General features: G+C 40.0%; 3 protein-coding genes across 4 annotated transcripts; 1 reads left to right on the forward strand and 2 right to left on the reverse strand.

Annotated features, from left to right (window-relative positions):
* Positions 1 to 708: 708 nt before the first annotated feature.
* On the reverse strand, positions 709 to 11701 carry hdac10 (histone deacetylase 10). Its single transcript, XM_050073772.1, has 20 exons — positions 11418 to 11701; positions 9432 to 9566; positions 9224 to 9320; positions 9015 to 9112; positions 8494 to 8598; positions 8339 to 8407; positions 8117 to 8243; positions 7485 to 7550; positions 7323 to 7382; positions 6787 to 6876; positions 6159 to 6265; positions 6003 to 6070; positions 5450 to 5684; positions 5258 to 5345; positions 5050 to 5135; positions 3178 to 3234; positions 3011 to 3092; positions 2500 to 2688; positions 2244 to 2403; positions 709 to 2147 (listed from the first exon to the last, which is right to left on the reverse strand). Exons 1-20 carry the CDS (start codon positions 11474 to 11476, stop codon positions 2119 to 2121), a joined length of 2007 nt encoding a protein of 668 aa, XP_049929729.1. The 5' UTR covers positions 11477 to 11701; the 3' UTR covers positions 709 to 2118.
* An 83-nt stretch (positions 11702 to 11784) lies between these two features.
* LOC126408299 (THAP domain-containing protein 6-like) lies at positions 11785 to 16082 on the forward strand. Its single transcript, XM_050073775.1, has 5 exons — positions 11785 to 12073; positions 13388 to 13580; positions 13767 to 13868; positions 14069 to 14279; positions 15950 to 16082. The coding sequence occupies exons 1-5, from the start codon at positions 11994 to 11996 to the stop codon at positions 15994 to 15996; spliced, it is 633 nt and encodes a 210-aa protein (XP_049929732.1). The 5' UTR covers positions 11785 to 11993; the 3' UTR covers positions 15997 to 16082.
* aplnr2 (apelin receptor 2) lies at positions 15351 to 18893 on the reverse strand. 2 transcript variants are annotated; one of them, XR_007571846.1, is made up of 3 exons: positions 18687 to 18893; positions 15645 to 17397; positions 15351 to 15552 (listed from the first exon to the last, which is right to left on the reverse strand). XR_007571846.1 is itself a non-coding variant. In XM_050073773.1 (2 exons), the coding sequence occupies exon 2, from the start codon at positions 17218 to 17220 to the stop codon at positions 15808 to 15810; it is 1413 nt and encodes a 470-aa protein (XP_049929730.1). In that variant the 5' UTR covers positions 17221 to 17397; positions 18687 to 18893; the 3' UTR covers positions 15351 to 15807. The 2 variants fall into 2 exon arrangements, 1 of the variants encoding a protein (XP_049929730.1); XM_050073773.1 differs by having other exon boundaries at positions 15351 to 17397.
* Positions 18894 to 20239: the final 1346 nt, after the last annotated feature.

The following is a 20239-nucleotide window of genomic DNA, read 5'->3' on the forward strand; positions in this document are numbered from 1 at the left end:
CAGTATATGGGGTATACCAACCTCTTTTCTGGCCATTTACAGTATACCCACCTATCAGCCCAAAACCATTGGAATATACAGGAGAGTAGGCCTGTACCCACTTCCTCCTCTGTAACCTACCAATCTACCTGATAGTACTTTTCACCATAAGTCAGTGCACCTGAATATTATCAGCAATGTGCACTTTAACTGTCAAAAGTAAAAGCAAGTATGCATTGTGAAGAATGGTCCCTAATAATTTATAATCATTATTAACAATGTATTAATTAATGTAAGCAGTACTTTAACCCTGTAGCTGGTCGAGGAATTTACTGTTGTTAAAGTAGTTTATTCTTCAACAGTGCAACTGATCATGTTTTGTGTGTGACAGCTAAGTATGAAAAGTCATTAGTAACATTAGCTATGAATGTAGTACCTCAACATTTTACTATTATAATTTAATAAATTACCAACAATAATCATCATAGAATACCAACAAATAAATGTTAACTTTTGACAGCATAGATATGAGGTAAATTCACACAGAAATCAGAGTTTGAGTTCATGTATCAATCCATAACACAAACCTGTATGTGTCCAGTTATGGAGGTACAATAATCTTGAAGAAGATCAGGAAATATTAATAACTAAGGTTGAATTGTTAATATAGGCATCAAAAGCCCTGTAAATTCATTTGAAAATCATTTTGATTCATTATGATCACGCATTTTGAAAAATACTGTTTATTTTAGGACACAGTGTGAATGATAAAAGCATCATTTGGACAATAAAACCTGGCATAAAAATACAAAACTGTATCATGACCATTAAAAAAGCACACAAAAAATCCTTTTCTCAAAAATACAATTTCAATATGGCATGCTGCACATAAGCATGTGGGTGACATGCCAGCACTGTCTCAATTCACGCCTATCTGGGGTAATGCACAGTTCACACCCGGTAAGAAAGATGGAGGATTTACGTCATGGAATATGAAAGGCATTCAGAAAATGATGGATCTTTACAAAGATAGAGTTTTACTTTCCTTTGATCAGCTGTGTTTGAGATATCAAATTCCAAAAAAACACTTCTTCAAATATTTGCAGTTAAAAAGTTATATGTCAAAAAAAACCTAACAGATAATGTGTATACCACCCTTATCAAAACTTGAGGAAGTTACACTTGTAAATTTAGGAGGGAAAGGACATGTATCTAGATATTACAACATATTGGTTGCAAATAGTCCTGAATCAGCACGCGATAAACTAAACGCTTGGAAGCTGGATATTAAGGAGGATATTGATGAGACGGATTGGAATGATGCTTGTTTAAAAGCACAAACACAGACAATAAATACAAGGTTGAAATTACTCCAATATAAGTGGCTTATGAGGATGTATATAACCCCTGTCAGGCTTCATCATATGTCTGCTAATATTCCTGATGTGTGTTCTAAATGCTTGACTGAGAAAGGTACTCTGTTTCACTGTCAATGGGAATGTCTAAAGATCCAGGATTTTTGGAAGGATGTTTTAAAATGTTTGTCAGACTTGTTTAACACCAAAGTCCCTTTAAATGCCGGGCTCTGTTTGCTTGGAATATATCCGAAGAACTTTAAACGGACCTTGAAGCAGACTAAACTATTGGACTTTGGACTTCTCCAGGCCAGGAGGGCTATTGCGCTGTGTTGGAAGAGCATGGAAGCACCATCACTACGGATGTGGATAAAGGAACTATCGCAATGTATTGGTCTGGAAAGACTAACTTACATTGCTAAGGGCAAACGGAAAGACTTTGTTAAGCTTTGGGAACCATATATGAATATAATTAAAGATGGAAAGGTGGGTTCTACCTGAAAGAAAATTGTAAATGATGATGGAAAATATTTATTTTATTTTATTTATATTTTACTTTAGATAGGTGCAAGGGGATGAGGGTGTGTGTGTGTGTGAGAGTATGTGTGTCTGGGTAATGTGAATATGTGTAGTCCTAACTTGTATTGTTAATATTACTGTTATGTTATGTTTTACTGTTGGGTTGTTCTAAGAAAAAAAAAATTGACAATAAACATATTGTGGAAAAAAAAACTGTATCATGACGTTTGATTGATGTTCTTTACAAAAAAAAGCAGCATCTGCTTCAGTGCTGATCACCTCCTCCTTCTGGTGCTGTTTTCAGGAGACAAAAGTTCCTATTAATATAGTGCAGGTCATTTTAAACTCTGCAGATGTCACATTTTATCTGTAATGTTTATATGAATTCACCTGTCGTCTGCAGTAGCTTCCAGTCCATCTGCAGTTTGTGTCTCAGTCTCTCCAGCGCCTCCACGTCCTCTGCTAGAGGAGAATGAAGCTGCCCCACAGAGGGGGCAGCGTCACCGAGGAGAGAAGAGGCTGTGGGGCTGACAAATGCCATCTCACCTTCCTGAGATGATAAAATTAGAGTGGCATTTAACACTTGTATTTCCACACTATCAAGGACTGAGATGGCATTTACTGTACTGTCATTAAACCTTCTTACCTGCAGGAGCACCAGTGTGTGTCCTTGTGCGAGGCCCTGCAGCAGGCCTGTTAGTTGTTGCCACACACCGTCACACAGCCCGCTATCTGGCGTCCGAACCAACAGAACCAGACTGGGGTCATACTCATATCCCAGAGGCAGAAGGAGACCCAACACTGCCTGTGTGAACCCCGACACATCACTGCAGCCCTGTGGGATGTGGACAGGCTGTCTTTAAACAAACACACACATACCCTGCACATAAAACACTCATGCACAAATCACCACAGCATTTTTTTAATATACTGTTGAACAATATTTACTGAAATATCCAAAAGTACATTTAAGAAACTTTTTTTGTGTGTTTAAATGGCCCAAAACTACAGATAACTTACTTAGATATCTTTTGGCCCAATATCTTAATATGAGAAGTCATAATACGATCATATAGACAACAAAACAGTAATCCTGATTTAGCATCTACTACAGCACTACCTGCACACAGAAAATGAAAAGTCCTCTACCAACATACCTTCTTCAGACACACAGGAATGTGATATTTGCATGTCTGTTTCTCTGACTCCTTGTTGCTGAACTGCACCAGGAGTGTTTTCCTAAAGATGGAAAAGATTTCTGTTAGTGTTGTTTTACCAAGTTTTATCACAAAGTCTTATTCAGGGACACACAAAAGATATTCACCCATCCTCTGTGCCATGACGCGGGACCTCTGCATCTCCAACACACACGATCAGAACCCTGCATAAGGAGAAAAGTGGTATCAGATCAGTCTGATTTAATCATACTCAGTGAGGTCAGTTTGTTCTTTAAACGAAACCTCTGGAAAACTGCATCTACAATGGACATCCCTTCATTTGGCTGCAGCACAAATGAGAGAACCAAACAAATTGACCCCAAAAATCCCACAAACACAAAGCAGCTTTGGATAAAAAGATCAATACCACTCTCATATCTGTCCATCCTTCCATTTATAACTGCTTATCCGAAGTCGGGTCATGGGGACAGCAGGCTAGCAAAGTATTCAAGGTGTCCCTCTTCCTAGCAATGCTTTCCAGCTCCTCCTGGGGGACCCCAAGGTGTTCCCAGGCCAGATGAGATATGTAATCCCCCAAGGTGTTCCCAGGCCAGATGAGATATGTAATCCTACCAGTGGGACGTGCACGGAACACCTCTAACAGGAGGCATCCTGATCAGATGCCCGAACAACCTCAACAACCGGCCCAAGGCCCAGCCACCAGAATCTAAAATTACAGCCAGTTGTTAGTTAGCTTAGCTTAGCATAAAGACTGCAAACAGGGGGAAACAGCTAGCTTGGCTCTGTCTGAAGGTAACAACAAAATCAACTTACCAGCATCCCTAAAGCTCACTGATCAACATGTTTTATCTCATTTGTTTAATCCGTACAAAAAGTGTAAATTAACATGTTATACTTCTATAGGGGGGGTTATGATTATGTGCAGTTTCACAGATGTTTACTTCAGAAATGGGCAGCAATGAGTAAGGCCTTGCTCCAGGCCAAGAAATAGTAGTCGTAATAGTTTTTATACAAATTGAACAAAGACACACAACATGTTAATAAATGAGATTTAGATGTCAGCAGTATCAGAAATACTTGTAAAGAATAGAGGATTATAAGAAGTAAAAATAAGAGTATGAAATAGATGTAAATATAAAGCAATGAAATAAAATAAAAATGAAAATGTGCATTAAAATGAAAATAAAATGTGCATTCTGCTACCGTGTTTAACACAAGAACTTAAAATATTAAAAATAATATATATCGTCACTGTGCTGAGGCTGTAAGTGTGAAAATTTAACTACAATATATACATCAATAGAATAAAACGAGAATAGAATAAGAGTAAACATAAGAAATATGTACAGTTATGTGCACTGTATGTTGAATAAATATACATTCAAGAGGTGAAAATATTGCACAGTTGAATTATTGCACCCAATAGATAATTATGAATAATAAATGCAGTAGGTTAAAAAGTCCAAACGCCAGTCTATTGACTCATGGCAACCAGCAGGAATGACTTCCTGTGGTGCTCTGTGGTGCATCTTGGGGGAATGAGTCTATCACTGGATGTGCTCCTGTGTTTGACCAGCACATCGTGGAATGGGTGTGAGACATTGTCCAAGATGACACTTATCTTAGACAGCATCCTCCTCTCTGACACTGCCACCAGAAAGACCAGCTCCACACCCACGATGTTACTGGCATTGCAAATCAGTTTATTGAGTCTGCTGGTGTCTGCTACCCTCAACCTTGGTGGGCAGATTTACTTTCCCCTGGACAGACCCAGCCTTTCCTCATTTCCAGTCTTTATGCTAAACTTGGCTCCCTGCCTCCTGGCTGTACCTTTATACTTACAGTAGCTTACACATATGAGTGCGGTATCAATCTTGTCATCTAACCTTCAGCAAGTAACCAAGTCAGTGTATTTCCCAAAATAAGGTGGATTGTTTCATCACGACATCACTCTTCTATCTCAGTAATATTAAGACATACAGTCACTGTGCATATGGATTAGATCCATGTTGCAGTACCGGTTACTGAGAGCAGCTGCAGCATGCTGGGTAACACACATCATCGCCATGGAGACATCATGGACCAGGGCCAAGCCGTTGCGGATCTGAGAACAGTGATTAAATGTAATGACATTAGCTTGCAGCTCATGTAGGCAGGTCAGCAAAGCAAAGCAGATCACAACACAGCACTCGAAACGAGAAGACACAAATAATATCCAGACTGTACCTCGTTCTTCTGCATCTTCTCTACGAGGGCGATGAGGCCAGAGAGGGTTGTAAGAGCATCGCTGTCATCTTCTTTGAGGAAATTCTCCCTTATTGTGGAAAAATAAATATGAAATCATGACTATGAATTAATTCAGCTTCTCCTATGATAATTTTTTCCTGTGAGATTAAATCAGCAGCCACAGCTTCATACCTGAGTTTGCTGACTATGACCGGGTCCTCTAATGAGCTGAAGCGTTCACATCCATCAGGGCAAGCCACGCCATCAGGAAGGATTAAAGCAGTGCGGACAGGAGGAGAGACACGTTTCAGCGGCTCTGGCCACACCTTTTCCTCTGCGTGTTTCTCCTCTTCTCTCGTCTCCACCTTTTCTTCTTCTTCTGCTAATTTCATGCGCTTCGTGCTGATTTCAGAGGCAGGTAGCTCAGCTGGAGACAGATGTCATGAGATATTTTAAGAAGCAATGGGCATGAAAGTCATCTCTGATTTAGGCATGAGGCTCACCTGAATCTCAGACTGAATTAAGTTGCATTGTGGGTAATGTAGGCACCAGATTGGGATAAGGATGAAGAACACATGGAGTAAAAAAGATAACATCTCTGGCTCTGTTGCATCGATTTTGATCCTTTTTTATACTTTCCATCAGGAGTCCGACCATTTTAAAAGGAGTGCAATGCTAAATCAGTGGAATGCTATTTTAAAAAAATGTCTCAAAAAGCTCCAAAAGAATAAGGTAGATGTTTTACCTGCATGTTTGAGGCAGGACCAGTACTTCCTGTGAGCTGATCGGACACAGTGAAGAGACTCAAGTGTACTGGAAACAGAAAAATAAATTCATTACAGTTATCAAACACACAGCAGATAAGATCTGACACATGAATCTAAATGTTGTTGAGACCGACCTCGTACAGGGACCATCGAGGTTTGCAGGTCGAGGCGCAGGATCTCCGAGCAACGTCTGCACTGTTTGACACACAGACTGGGGGAGGGAAGTCAGGTTGTATCCACCCTGGAAAACATGTGCACAGTAAAACCTTTTACTACCAAATGTTCCAACGTGATGGGAGCAATGTGTAGAGCTTTCACAGGTGGCTAAAGTAACATAGATATGCACATGTAATATATGCACATATTGATAGATTGGATGCTCGGCCATTGTGGTCATTCTTAACGTAGGAATGATCCGACAGCTCAACAAGATTTGGCTTCCCCCTCTCCTACACATTTACAATTCAAACTTAATAGTTGTTAATATTGACAGCCCCATTTGGAGTGACATGATGTAAAGCCCCACATAAAAAGTGGGATAAGGAGATGGTTGTGAACATGTCTTTTTTTCTGTGCTGGTTTATTTGCTTGCTTTATCTCTAACTCTAAAGTGAGAACACATCTGTGATGCTTTTAACCACTTCTTTCTCATCAAAAAAGATTTAAACTAGAATAATCCAGTGGATAAACGGCATGGCAGAGAAAAGAAGTTAGTGTTTCACATGTTTGTGTTGATGATAAGTATGTGTTCTGTGGCCTGACCTCCAGCACAGCACACAGTTTCCCTCCTGCAAGGTTCATCAGGAGGTGGGTGAGGTGGGCAAAGACGTCTGGACTGGCACACATTTGACCCTGAAAACAAAAGCATAAAGACCCTCTAAAGTCAGTTTACAAGATCATGTCCTAATGATGGCAAACAGACACGACTGGGAAGGCTAACATATGGGCAAGGGGTGCACATGCATACGCTACATAGTCAACTTTGTTAGGCACACTTGAACAATCTAATGCAATTCAACAGAACTTTTCTGCCATAAAGTCTATTTTCATGATGATATTTATGATGTTAATGTAACTATATGTTTGGCACTGAGGTCGAAGTTGAGAACCACACCACCTATAACTATGACGTCAATATAATTTTTATTTATATGTTTCCAACAATGGCACAACTGTTGGATTGAATTTCAATAGATTTTACAGGTGTACCTAATAAAATGGCCTCAAAAATAAACAACAATCTACAGCTAAACTGCAAACACAGTTCAGTCTTTGGTGTGATAACTTTAATTCGTTACCTCTGGGTCACCAATGGCTGAGTCAAAGCCTGCACACACCAGGACCAGGTCTGGGCTAAACTGACAGAGAATCACATAATTAATCACATATGCAGATAAATGATCCCCAACACATCTACAACACAACCTGTTAGCAAAATGTGAGTTTCCAAAATGGCTCACCTCGTATGCGACTGGCAGAAGGACGTGACAGAAGACTGAAAGATAATCACTGTTCTTCATTCCCACCTGAAATATCAGATTCAGACTGCATTGATAAAAAAAATGTATATACATACGAATGAGTGCCCACAACCATCGAGCAAATGGATTCAATATTTCATATAGTGAGCACAAAAAAACAAGAGCATTTTCTTCTTTCAGCTTCAAAAATCTGTAAAGTTACTTGTTTTCCAATTGTTCAGACTGCATATATTTTACCTGATGGTCAGACTAAGAAAGCAATTTAAAAAATACCACTGTGTTCACTGTTAACTGATGCATGGACATTATAATAATTAGATAATTTTTAATATGTTAAATGATTCTTCTAAAGGTAGAGAATAATGAACATAGGTTGCAGCTTTGATTATTATTTTTTAAAATGATCACTTTGGCATGTTTTCCTTTAATTTTTAAAATAAAAAGACTATTTACATTATTATCAAAGCAGAATTGTAACTCCCTTTCACCTCTATTCATTCAGTCAATACAGAAATAGAATCTAAAATAAAACCAGTAACATTTTCACAAAGAAAGCCTCACAAATTAAAAAGGTATTCCTAATATCTCCAAGTGTTCCTGTCGTTACTTACTTTGTTCCACGGTACATTTACATTGAATCCTGCGCCTTTCTCTTTGCCAACACTGTCGTAGTCTGATTCTCTGAGATTGGGCCAGAATTTCTGATGCTCGTAGCGGTGCCATGAGAAGTAGAGCACACTGAAGGGGAAAAAAATATAGTAGGCAGAGTGTGTTACGACTGAAGACAACAACCACTTAAACGATTCAGGATCCTTCAGTTAGATAAGACTGACCTTGGATCATCTTCAAAACAGTACTGCACCCCTTGACCATGATGTATATCCCAGTCCACTATCAACACCCTGAAAATACATAAAGACGATAATAAAACTGGCAGAAACAATACAGCAGGTCTTGCAAGAACTAACAAAAAAATATATAAAGTCACCTTTTAACTCCATATTTCTGCTTGGCATATCGAGCAGCTATGGCCACATTATTGAAGACACAGAATCCATTGGCAGCACTGCGCATACTGTGGTGTCCTGGTGGTCTATCAACAATCACAGGGGAGTTTTACTGATGCCTTGCAGCTTACAGAAAAATATGTAGTATTCAGTGTGTAATTATATAAATTCAAAACATATTAACCTTTGTATCACATAAAACAAAGAAAAACAGCCAAGTCTCTCACTGGAGAAGTTGCAACCAGAGAATAATGTGACATTTCTTGCTTTACAAAATGACTAAAACAATTAATCAATGATCAGTATAGTTGCAGAATAATTTCCTGTTGATCAGCTAATCAATTAATCGATTGATCATTGCAGTCCTAAAATGGATTAAATCTTACAGTGCTAAAGCAGAACACATTCAAAAGCAATCTTCCTCACAAAAGAGAAACTCGTACACACTCACTGTAACATCACAGTACGTATCGGGCCTGCTGTGTCTAACGGGTTATCTCACCTGACGAGGGCCATGCCGTTCCTCACCTTCCCCGTCATAACACTGTCCACTAGTTGCAGTGCGGCGCCTGCAGCCAGCTTGGCACAGTGATAGATGTTCTGGTAAATGAGAAAGAGGAACAGTTAGCCAGGAATGAAGCTGACCTATCAATGCTGATAAATGACAACAGCTGCAACTCAGCTCATCAGAATATTAAGCACAGGACTAACTGGGTGGAAGTAGACGTCACCGTACTGCAGGGTGAACTCCTTTAGGTCCTCCAGAGTCATATAGGGGGTCTTCTTCACCGCCTCCAAGTACTCCTCACTGTTGAGAGCAACAAAGTGCATGTAGGTGTTTTTTCCAGCCTCACACAGAGGTAAAAAAAAAAACATTAACTGAACCAGGTGGTGGCTTTTTGTCAACATGAGGACTGACCTGTGAACCAGCAGGATGTCTTCATCCGTCGCCTCACGGACAGGCACAGAGACACAGCGATCAGCAAGACCGGTCTTTATCAAAGCTTCATGACTCACTGTCAGACGCTCCGGTACCTCGACTTTACATGCTGGGCTGATGGGGAATGAAAAGATTAGAATGATGCTCCATAAAGTTGAATTTTAGTTCAAGATTAGTGGATGTGTATCTTAATTCAGCACAACTGAATTTGTGTTTGATCATTTGAAATTCATGGGTTTATTTTCATTGGTAGTTCAGTAATTTCACTTTTGCATTTTGCTTACAAAGAACCTAAAAAAAAAAACACATAGTGGTGAAAAGTAAGTCAAAAAGCAGTGGTGAACAAGTGTCATACCCTCTGACTCCATAAGCATTTCTCTTTTATTCATTTAAATGACAAGTCGGCACTCAGGCTTTCTTTAAGACCAGCAGGATTGTTGATTTTGAAAAAGGTCAGAGGGCTGAAACGTCACCTAAAGAAAAGAGAACTGCATATGGACCCATACTGCCCTCTACTTTCAAATTGATCAGTGTTAGGCACTTTGCTACAACCCCTGGTGTGTGTTACTTTTTTATATGTCAACAAGCAGTGGACCTTCCCCTAAAAAGATACAAATAGCATGACTTGATAAGGATAAATTTGTGTTTAAAAAATATAGGAACGATGTAATGAAATATAAGAGACACAACAAAAGAAAAGCTGCAATGCAGTACCTGACAATTATCTTATTGAAAAGAGAAGAAAATGACAAAACTGACTAATTGGATAAAATCTAAATTAATTTGACACCATTAATGCAATATAATGACTATTTTTTCCCCCAAAAATCACTTTTAATTGAACTGAAAAACAAATGAAAGAAGTGCAAATACACATACACACTGAGTACATAACATTCAAAGCTCTAATAGTTGCTATTGTCCAAATTCAACAGTGATCTAATGGTTGAAGTTTAGTTGGTTTTGTTTGTTTGTTTGTGTTTTTTGGTTTTAGTTTAGGTTATTTAAGAAGGAACAGTGCAAATTAATAAATACACATTGTATTAAAATGCCAGAATTAGCCAAAAGGCTATTTCTCATCTGTAGTCCTTTGACCAAGATGTTACACAAGGCTACCTAAAATACAGCAAAGCACAAAATCATAATATAAAATAAAAAAGTTAAAATAATAAAAAAAAGTTCTAATAATATATAAAACTATGCCAAAAATTATATGAAGTTGTAATAAGAGCATAAACCTATCTCTTCAAAACGGTTATAGTATCCACAGACTGGCACTGTTCATTTTGAACTACATTAACTCAGCAGTTGGACCTAGCTTGGAGCTAACCAGTAAAGTGTAAATAAAAAGTGCTTAAACGGTGGGCAAAATAACAACTGGACTATTTGAGAAAAACACTGTCGTAATAAAAAAGACTCAGCGAGCGAATGTGAAAACTTTACGCTTTTAATGTGTGGGTTAACTGACTAAGTATCTAGAGACCACAGACACACTAGCCGTTTGCTTGGAGGCGCTAACGCTGCGGGTGCTCCTCGCTAACCGACCGGGCTGGTACAACAAACCATAACTTCAGTTCCTACAATTATTTTATGGCACTGATGACTAATCTGAAGTAGGCTAACGTTCACGATTTACTAACTAGTGCTGTAAATTTAACAGATAATTAACCACTTATGTCCTTAAGACATGAAATATACAAGGTTAGCTGAGGCAACGTTAACGGTTACTTTATTGTTACGTTAGTTGTAATTACCAACATACGTTACGTTACCAAGTAATGAGCATAATTTAGGAATGAAAATAAGTGACATTTATGCTAACGTTAGCTTTAAGAGCTAACAGTCGTGGTAACTTGAATCACAGTAAATGAAGCGTAATTCATTCAGGCTCAGCGTTACTTGATTAAATCGCTATATGTGCGGTAACGTCACCAAAGTGTATCGGTACACTGGTCATGTACTTACTCGACCCAGAGGAGTTTGTATTTGGTCATCTCCTCGTCATAAATCAAAGCTGTTCCCATCTTCAGTAATCCTCAGACCAGATCTTGGACTGCAACACATATAGCAACGTTTCTGCAGGGCAACGGTTTCTTCCTGTAAGTTAGCGAAATGTTTCTAACACAAACCGTGCACGAAGCAAATGTGTAACGAGTCAGTGAGTGAGCTTTGACTTTCACCGACAAGTGCACACCATAAACAGATAACAAGAGAAGTCCTTCCTTCTGCATTAACCATGTAAACCGGTAAATCGGGTACATAGACACACATACAACGTTACATAGAGGCCGCATTGACTGCGGAGGGGCGTGCCTTAAGCGCCGCCATCTTGGTACAGGGCTAGCAGAGGCGGTAGGTAAAAGGTACTCCTTAATCTCAAAGTAGAATTATTCACTGACTTTTCGACCGATTTCCAAACGGTTTGATTTGTTAAAAACGTCACACATGTAGCTATGACACAGTCTGCTTGGATATTTTAAAAACAAATACAAATTCTATTTATTTTTTTCAGCAGACAATCTTCTGACATAACTGAAAAAGATGCCGGACTTTTGTGCCGCTTATGGATGTTCCAATGAGCGGAGCATAGAAACCAGATCCCGTGGAATCACCTTTCACAGGTAAGGTGTACGTTAGGGATAATATCGAGTGGGCAGGTTGTTAAATAGTGAAATAAACCCCGACAGGAGTCGAACCAGCCCACTTGATTTGAGACACAAGTTATTTCCAGTTAGAAGATTAATGATAGACTAGTAACGTTACATACCCATTGAGTGCACAGTTGCCCACGTACAGTTTCACATGGTGTGTGTTTGGGATACAGGTCATAGGAAATTGCAGATTAAATAGTCAACTGAACCCGTTATGAAGAGCAATGTAGGCTATTCAGACAGAGTTTTTGAAAAACGTGGGACAGACAGAATGACTGACAGTTTCCGTGATTATGTACAGCATACCATACAGTCATACCAAAAATTAGACCCCCCCCCCCCCCAAAACATTGGTCCACAGGGGGAGCCACAGCAATCGGTTGCATTCTAGCCATTTTTAAGTATTTTTCTGTTGTCATAGCGCCATCCAGTTGCCAATTAGAGTTAAATTTCTCCAGTCACCTTGAGGCGTCCTGTTCTACATATCTACCAAGTTTAGTAAAAATCGATATGGCGGTTAGGCCTAGATAAGAAATTAGCTCTCTAGCGCCCCCATTTTGTTTGATGGGGTCAATAATGGAGGGGTCCCCTCAGATTATGTGTGGTCATATGCCTACAAAGTTGCGTGGTGATGGGTGAAACCCTTGAGATGTTATACACCTTTATGTAATGAGCCACACCCTCTGCAATATTCATTGCCTTATAGAAGCTCAGTTTTAGTAAGTTTTCCAACTTTTGCCAAGAGGGAACTTTAGATATTGGTCCCTAGATTATGTTCACCCAGTTTCATGCAGATCGCTCAAACTTCCTAGGAAGAGATCGATTTTAAGTGTTTTTCAAAAAATTCAAAATGGCGGAAAATCTATATAACTGGAAGTTTTGTGTTCTTGAGGCAAATTTGTTCCTCATGAGGAGAGGCATCTCTGTGCAAAGTTTCATGTCTCTACGACATGCGGGGCATGAGATATGCCCATTCAAAGTTTGCAATTTCAATCGGTTGCTATAGCGCCCCCCTTTGGCCAATTCATGTAATAATGCTTCATCCGCATCCTCCCATGACCCTCTACCACTGTGCCAAATTTCACATGGATTGACCAAGTCAGTGAGGAGAAAAACGTGGAACAGACACACAGACAGACAGAGTTTTCGCCATTATATAGTAAGATATTGGATGTATTTAATAGGTATATGTATTATGTACTTAACCTTAATGTGAAGGATGACAATTCTTTTTTGTTGTAGACAATTCTTTACATCTTTGGCTACTTTTCTCACATTTTTAAGGTTTCCCAAAGACAGCAGTCTAAAGAGACAATGGGAACTAGCAGTGAGACGAAAAGGTTTTGTGGCAACTGGGAGGTCCATGCTCTGCAGTGAGCACTTTAAGGCAGATGATTTTGACAGGACAGGGCAGACTGTCCGGCTTAGACATGGAGTCAAACCATCTGTCTTTAACTTCCCATCTCGTCCAAAAAAGGTATGTGTGCCATTTGGCTAAAGAATTCATTCATTCATTCATGTCTATGATTCATATGTCTGTGTAAGCATTTGATAACAACTTAATGCCACACTTTTCTTTTTCTGTCTGCATGTTTAGGAATAAAGTACAGTACACTTTCTGATGCTTAAAACTTTTTTTTTTATTATGTTTTTTACATTTTAGAAAGTACCACCAAGGACCACAGAAGCTTCGAGGAAAGCTGAAGAGAGCCTGCCAGTGGACTTGCCTCAGCATTTCCATGAAGCTGAACCTCAGTCTAATGTTGTAAGTATTTGATTGTAATATTTCTTACACTCAAATACACATGAGCATACATTAAAACATACTGTAGTTGTTGAATATGTGTCCCTGACACTAAGATGCTCATACCCCAGGGGGGGATGAGATTGATAATGTGGGCCAGCTACATCTGTGAGTGATGAGTTCGAAACATCACTCAATATTTTCATCCTTCTTTCCACTAGGACCACAGTTATGCTTTGCCTGCTTCTCCCACTGCTCTAAAGGCCAGACTTAGTGAAGCTCTGGCTAGAGTGGAGAGTCTGGAGCGCGAGAAGAGGAACAGCATGATCCGGGAGCGAAGGGCGAAGAAAAATGTGGATGCTCTTCTTGAGGATTTGAGGGAGAAGAACCTCATAAATGAAGAGCTGAAAGACAGACTGGAATTCTATTCGGGTAAAACGGAAATACTAATTTGAATATTTTATATATAGGTAGCCTACTTAATGTTTACACTCTGTGTAGACTCCTCCTTCCTTATTATTTAAAGGGGTCTTACTAATTAGTTTGTGCTAACTTAATTTCAGATCTTTGGGTAGACCTCTTGGCCAAAAAGGGCCATGAGTATACCAGAGAGCAGAGGGAACTTGCCCTCACGCTACACTTTCATGGTCCGAAGGCATATAGTTACCTGAGAGAGTCTCAACATCTTCCTCTCCCGCATCCCCATACATTGCAACGGTATTCTTCATGTTGCCTAATTGTTAAATACATTAACCACTTTAGTCCTACATACTCTGTTTTGTGACAAACAGTGAAAATTACCGATCTAAAAGCTCACATCAAATCATCACATCACATAGCGCAGTCTGATACATTTTGAGCTTTCAGATATGCTATTTTCTCTCTATAAGGGTTAAAGTGGTTAAATTACTACTTTTTATTTTTACAAAGGTGGCTGACTTCGGTCACTGCTAAGCCTGGCCTAAATAAGATGATGCTGGACATGCTGGGAAGAAGATGCGAGGAAGACCATGCCATGGCCATAAAAAAACATGTGCAATACAATCCCCAAACTCAAACAATGTCAGGGTTTGTGGATATAGGGGATGGATTTAATGAGACAGATGTTGCCTCTTAGGCTCTCGTGTTTATATTTATGTTTATATATGTCTATGATCAGGAGCACAAGTCAAGTCAAAGAAATCTTCTATTGGTTTTATGCAGGTTGTCAAACTATTTAATGGTGCATTAGCGCCACCCTCTGGACGGGGTTTGGTACTTACGTCTGCAGAAACCTGTAGTTGATAGAAATTAAATTACAAGATTTTGGTCTACGTTTTTATATACAGAGCAACCAGTCATCTCTCTTTTTCCTGTATTTTTTTTTTGTTTACTGCTTGAATGACTATTAAAATAGGTACTGAATGTAAATAGCTTACGAAATATAACCAAGAATGACTGGATTTGCGACTCTTAATTTCAGCCAGAGTTCTCACATAGGAACATTTATATGTGCACTGTAATTTGTTTAATAACTGAAAGACAACTGTGAGTTTACATGATCCTTATTTTAATAAAAAAACAACAACGGTGCAAGACAAGTCAACAAACAACTCAGAGAATATGACTCTGTACAAAATATAGAAACAGATCAGATGACATGAGAACATTTGGTCTGGCATCGTCTCTGAGCGCCGCAGTGTTTCAGGAGATGGTGGCATCTTTCCTGTGGGAAATGTGCAGATTGGAAGAAGAGAATTACATACATGAACTCATGAATGTTTTTTTGATGAAGATGTTTATTTTGAAAATATTGACCTCTGACACAGTTTCTCCCAGAGTCTGAATTTAGGCCACCTCACTCAGGTTTGTGTCAGTTCCCTTCAACAAAATGCTGCTTTATTGTCAGCAAACTTGATCTCCTTGTTCCTCGCTGTGAAATTACATAATGTTCTCTTATTTCAAGCAGTTATCTGAACAATCATCCCCTCTCCTCTCCTTCTCCCTCCGTCCTATCTGCTGTTTCCTCTTGTGTTCCTGTGGGAAAAGCTGAATTCCTTTCCTCTTTCTCTTCCTCTCTTTCATCTTTCTTCCCCTCCCTTCCCTCTCCTCCTCTTCTACAGGTCGTGCACAACACCAGGAGAGCTCCTCTGCATCTCTTCCTGAATGAGGGGTCGCAGGCAGCGTACAGGAGAGGGTTGAGGCAGGAGTTGAGATAAGCTAAACAGGTGACGTATGGCTGAGCGGCCAGTAAAATCTGATCCAAAGAGCAGGAGTAAGGGACGAAACCAAACTCCAGCAGAAAGGAAACAGTCTTATTAACATGCAGAGGCAGCCAGCACAGGAAGAAGGCCATCACTAAGGTGACGATGACCCTTAGGAGTCTTCGCTGGCGCCTGCGGTCAGGACGAGGGCCCCGTCCAAAATGTCTGCTGAGGAGCTGGGCCAGTGAGCAGTAGCAGACCAAGAGGATGACAAGAGGAAGCAGGAAGCCAATAAGAGTTGATTTAAGACTCAAGGCGGCCGCCCACCACATCTCTGCCCTCTCTCGATCCGTCTCCTCCAGCTCTGCGCCAATCAGCATGGAGTAATCCATCTGGCAGGACAGGAAGACTGATCCAGAGTCAGTGGTCGGATGAATTGTCTCCAGCTCCCAGTCATAATCAGATTCAGGGTCCACCTCTCTGACAGAGCGCAGCAGCAGACCAGGAAGTGCCAGCACACCCGCCAGCACCCACACCCCTCCGAGTACCCACAAAGCCCTGCTGGGGCACCTCTGAGGAGTGTGGTGGCTGGAGTGCCGACGCCCAGTCAGAACCCAGTACCGCTCCACACTGAGCATGCTCAGGCTGAAGACACTGGCGTACATGTTGAGTGCAGTGAGGAAGCTGCTGATCTGGCACAGCGGTTGCCCAAAAGGCCAGTGGTAGCCCATCGCCGTGTAGACGGCCCACAGAGGGAGAGTCACAAGGAAGCAGAGGTCAGCTAACGCTAAGCTAGCTATGAGAGAGTCTGTCAGTGAACGAGAGGGACGAGGGATGGTGGGAGGGTAAGAGGAGGAGGTGGAGGAGTGAGAGGAGGCTCTTTGTCCTGAGGAGGAGCCACAGGTTTCTGTCTTCTTCTGTGGAAACGACCTGTGGTGAAATCTACCAGCGCAACACAGCTGTCCTCCAGTCCTCATTGCTCTCCCGTCACCTCGGTCCAGGTAGGCCCACAGCACCAAGCTGTTGCCAAGGCAACCAACCAGGAAGGCCAGGAGGTAGACTGATGGGATGATGGAGAAGGAGGGAGACCAGTCGCTGTAGTCGCAGTGGAAGAGGGGAGGGGGAGACGGAGAGGAGGGGGTGAGGAAGTCTGCATCTGACATCTGTGCGTCCATCTCCTTGGTTTTCATATAAAATCATGTGCCATTAAAATCATTGGAGGTCACAGTGTAGTTTTGTCAGAACAATGTCTAGAAACAATAAGTCCAAACTCCTCCTGGTGCAGGTGTTTCTGGGCCCAGATTCCAGCAGTGTGTCCAGTCTCCTTATCACCTCCACTTCTTTCTTCGTCTACTGACTCCAATGATCTGAAAATAAAACACAAAGAGATTCTCAAACTTCTGCAGCAGGCACAAATACTGTTAACACCATACATGCACAGCTTGTAACAACAAGGCAAAGATTAGCTTTACACTTCTTACTTTAGGAGTCCAGGAATTTTGAACTAATCCGCCCAAGAATGCTGTAAACAGACTTTATTTAACACACAAACAACAACTTAATGTCACCAGTATTTGTAACGTATGTTTTTGTCCATGTTCATATTGTACCGGTCTCCTACGCACAGGTGTTGTTGAAAAGGACATTCTACTCTTCTTCTTCCCTCTTACTGTGAGGTGACAAAGCTAACCACTACAGCACCATGCCATCCAGTTTTTTCATGCACCAGCCAGTTTCAGATGTTGGCCTATTTTGCTTCTATAACGTGTCTTCTTTCAGACTAGTGGACAGAAACATCAACATTTTAGTTCATTTTTCTGTGGTAATTCATGCAAAAGGTACATACTTAATAAGATAATGCCTCATTTGGGTATTTAAATGTAAAATTTCAGAAAACTTTTAATACAAAAAAATGACTGTATTAATGTGAGTAATCCACTGGGGAAGTTTATGGTGATATTCATTCCAAATTTTATCCTATTCACTTGTAGTGTCATATTTGGTCTCAGAATGTATGGAGCTTCACAATACAGGTTGTTTTCTCATAATATATTTTTCTTCTTATAGTCTGAGCCAAAGAAATCTCCACTTCAGTAGCTCTTAAACTTTGCAGTTTTATTCCTGTCTATATTCTAAATGTTTTCACAGTGTGGTTTATTCATAAATCATTCATAGCCTGATTTTATCTCTAAAAACATGGTGATTTTTTTTTTCTTTTTTAAGGCTGTTGAGAGTATTTTCTAATTTAAAGTGATAAAAAGTGATATTCAAAATTCCTTCTGTAAAAGCCTTTTACTCTATGGGTCAACAAAATGAAACAATGTTGAACATGGCTTTATACAATGTTTAGATTTCTGTGATTTGTGTAATTTACATTTAATTAACACAACATTTGCATATGCTAACATAGAATTTCAGACATCATACAATACAAAAAAAATGTTTTAATGTGAGTAATCCATTAGAGAAGTTTCTCTATTGGTTAAAAGTTTTACCCTGTTCACCTGCAGTGTCTCCCCTTAAATTCATTCAGTGAATCTGGATCACATTATTCTATCAAACTGTATGTTTTGCAAGTAAACGTTGCATCGTAGCTACCCTACAGCAAGGCCTGGACTTTAGAGAAATGAATATGAAGTTCACAACAGACACTTACCTCAGGCTACTTCTTCAGTTTGGATGAAATCCTTTCTGAGATGTTATGATGATGATGATGATCCTTGTGAAGCAAAATTCTGTCTTCTCTCATCTCACTTTCTCTCTGTGACTTCTCTCTTTATCTCTACATCTGTACTGAGCCGGCTGTGGAAAGTGTGTCTCCCTCTAAAGTCTGAATATATATGTCCTCTACACACACATTTACACACACCCAGAACCCTCCTTTCTCTTGTTGTGGGACCAGACCACCCCAGCAGACAGTTACGAGACCTGCAAACACCCCCCTGCAACACAAACACACACACCTCCCAGGAGACACAATAACACCACCCATCCTCTCCCCCGCAAACACACAAACCCGAGACACACAAACAGATACACAAACAGATCCCCCACAATCCTCTGGGCTGCTCATATTCTCTATGCACTTACAGAGCACAAATGTGTGCAAACACTAACACGCTCTTTTGTTGTGTCTCACATGTTCAAACACACACAGTGTATACAGTGGTCAAATGTAACAACCCACACAGAGCACAAACAACCAGCAGCCCCCAAACTCACTGTCAGACCGCATCATCAGAACAGAGGGGTCAATGTATGTGAGGGAGCCTTAATGAATACATTCAAAAGGACCTTTAAACCTTTATTCTGTATAGAACTGCTGTACTGTAAATAAGAAAAATACAGACACTCACAGCTGTTATCTCTGCTTGTGAGAAGGCTGCCGGCTCACAGAGAAGACATCTATTAATGACAATCAGACCATTGACTTCAGTACTGTACTTAAGTCCAATTTTGAGGTACTTTACTTGTGTATTTCCATTTATGCTTCTTTATACTTCCACTCCACTACATTTTAAAGGGAGATTATTGAACTTTATATGTCATAACCTTTGTGTCATTGGTCATAGTTAAAGCTCTAGCAGCAATATTCTATTAGAGCTTTACTCATTTTGGAGTTATTTCTTATTACTCTAACCTGCAGATGTATTCATTAATATATGTGATGCTGCGGCAATTTGCAAATACAGGCAAAGGTATTATGGCTAGTAGGGCAACCATTAAAGTATGGACATCTTATCAGAGTAACTGTTTTGACATGTGGTCAGTGAGTGGACTATAAACTTACTAGCTTGTTGATGAGTAGACGTCTTGTTAAAGGCCCCATGTTATGCTAAATTTCAGGTTCATACTTGTATTTGGGTTTCTACTAGAACATGTTTACATACTTGAATGTTAAAACACAACACATTCCAATTCCGACCTCGTCACATATCATTGCTTGGTCATGGACTTGGTCATACACTAGCTGTGTATGGAGACCCCACTGATGTCTGGTTAACTGTCTCACAACAGTCTTGTCCCCATCAGCGGCTCCTTACATGTCAACTGTGACAAGTCTCTCTCTTTAAAAATTTTAAAGCAGAAAAAATGTTTTGCATTGATCTTACATCCATATGCAAATCCAGATTTGAATTTGAACAAATTTGATGTTGTTAGTAAAGTCTCTAGACATTGGAGTCTTTTCATTTCCGAAAAAAACGTTGG

Source organism: Epinephelus moara, chromosome 20 (genome assembly GCF_006386435.1).
Source record: "Epinephelus moara isolate mb chromosome 20, YSFRI_EMoa_1.0, whole genome shotgun sequence".
NCBI lineage: Eukaryota > Metazoa > Chordata > Actinopteri > Perciformes > Serranidae > Epinephelus > Epinephelus moara.

Bases quoted from the DNA above. Each gene is read 5' to 3' on its own strand.
- hdac10 (XM_050073772.1), bottom strand. From the start codon at position 11,476: ATGGGAACAGCTTTGATTTATGACGAGGAGATGACCAAATACAAACTC. The intron at 8,599-9,014 runs GTGAGATAACCC...GATTGTTGATAG, and splicing joins AACGGCATGGCCCTCGTCAG to ACCACCAGGACACCACAGTA. The intron at 7,551-8,116 runs GTAAGTAACGAC...CTGATATTTCAG, and splicing joins TAAATGTACCGTGGAACAAA to GTGGGAATGAAGAACAGTGA.
- LOC126408299 (XM_050073775.1), top strand. From the start codon at position 11,994: ATGCCGGACTTTTGTGCCGCTTATGGATGTTCCAATGAGCGGAGCATA. The intron at 12,074-13,387 runs GTAAGGTGTACG...CACATTTTTAAG, and splicing joins CGTGGAATCACCTTTCACAG to GTTTCCCAAAGACAGCAGTC. The intron at 13,581-13,766 runs GTATGTGTGCCA...TTTACATTTTAG, and splicing joins TCCCATCTCGTCCAAAAAAG to AAAGTACCACCAAGGACCAC.
- aplnr2 (XM_050073773.1), bottom strand. From the start codon at position 17,220: ATGAAAACCAAGGAGATGGACGCACAGATGTCAGATGCAGACTTCCTC.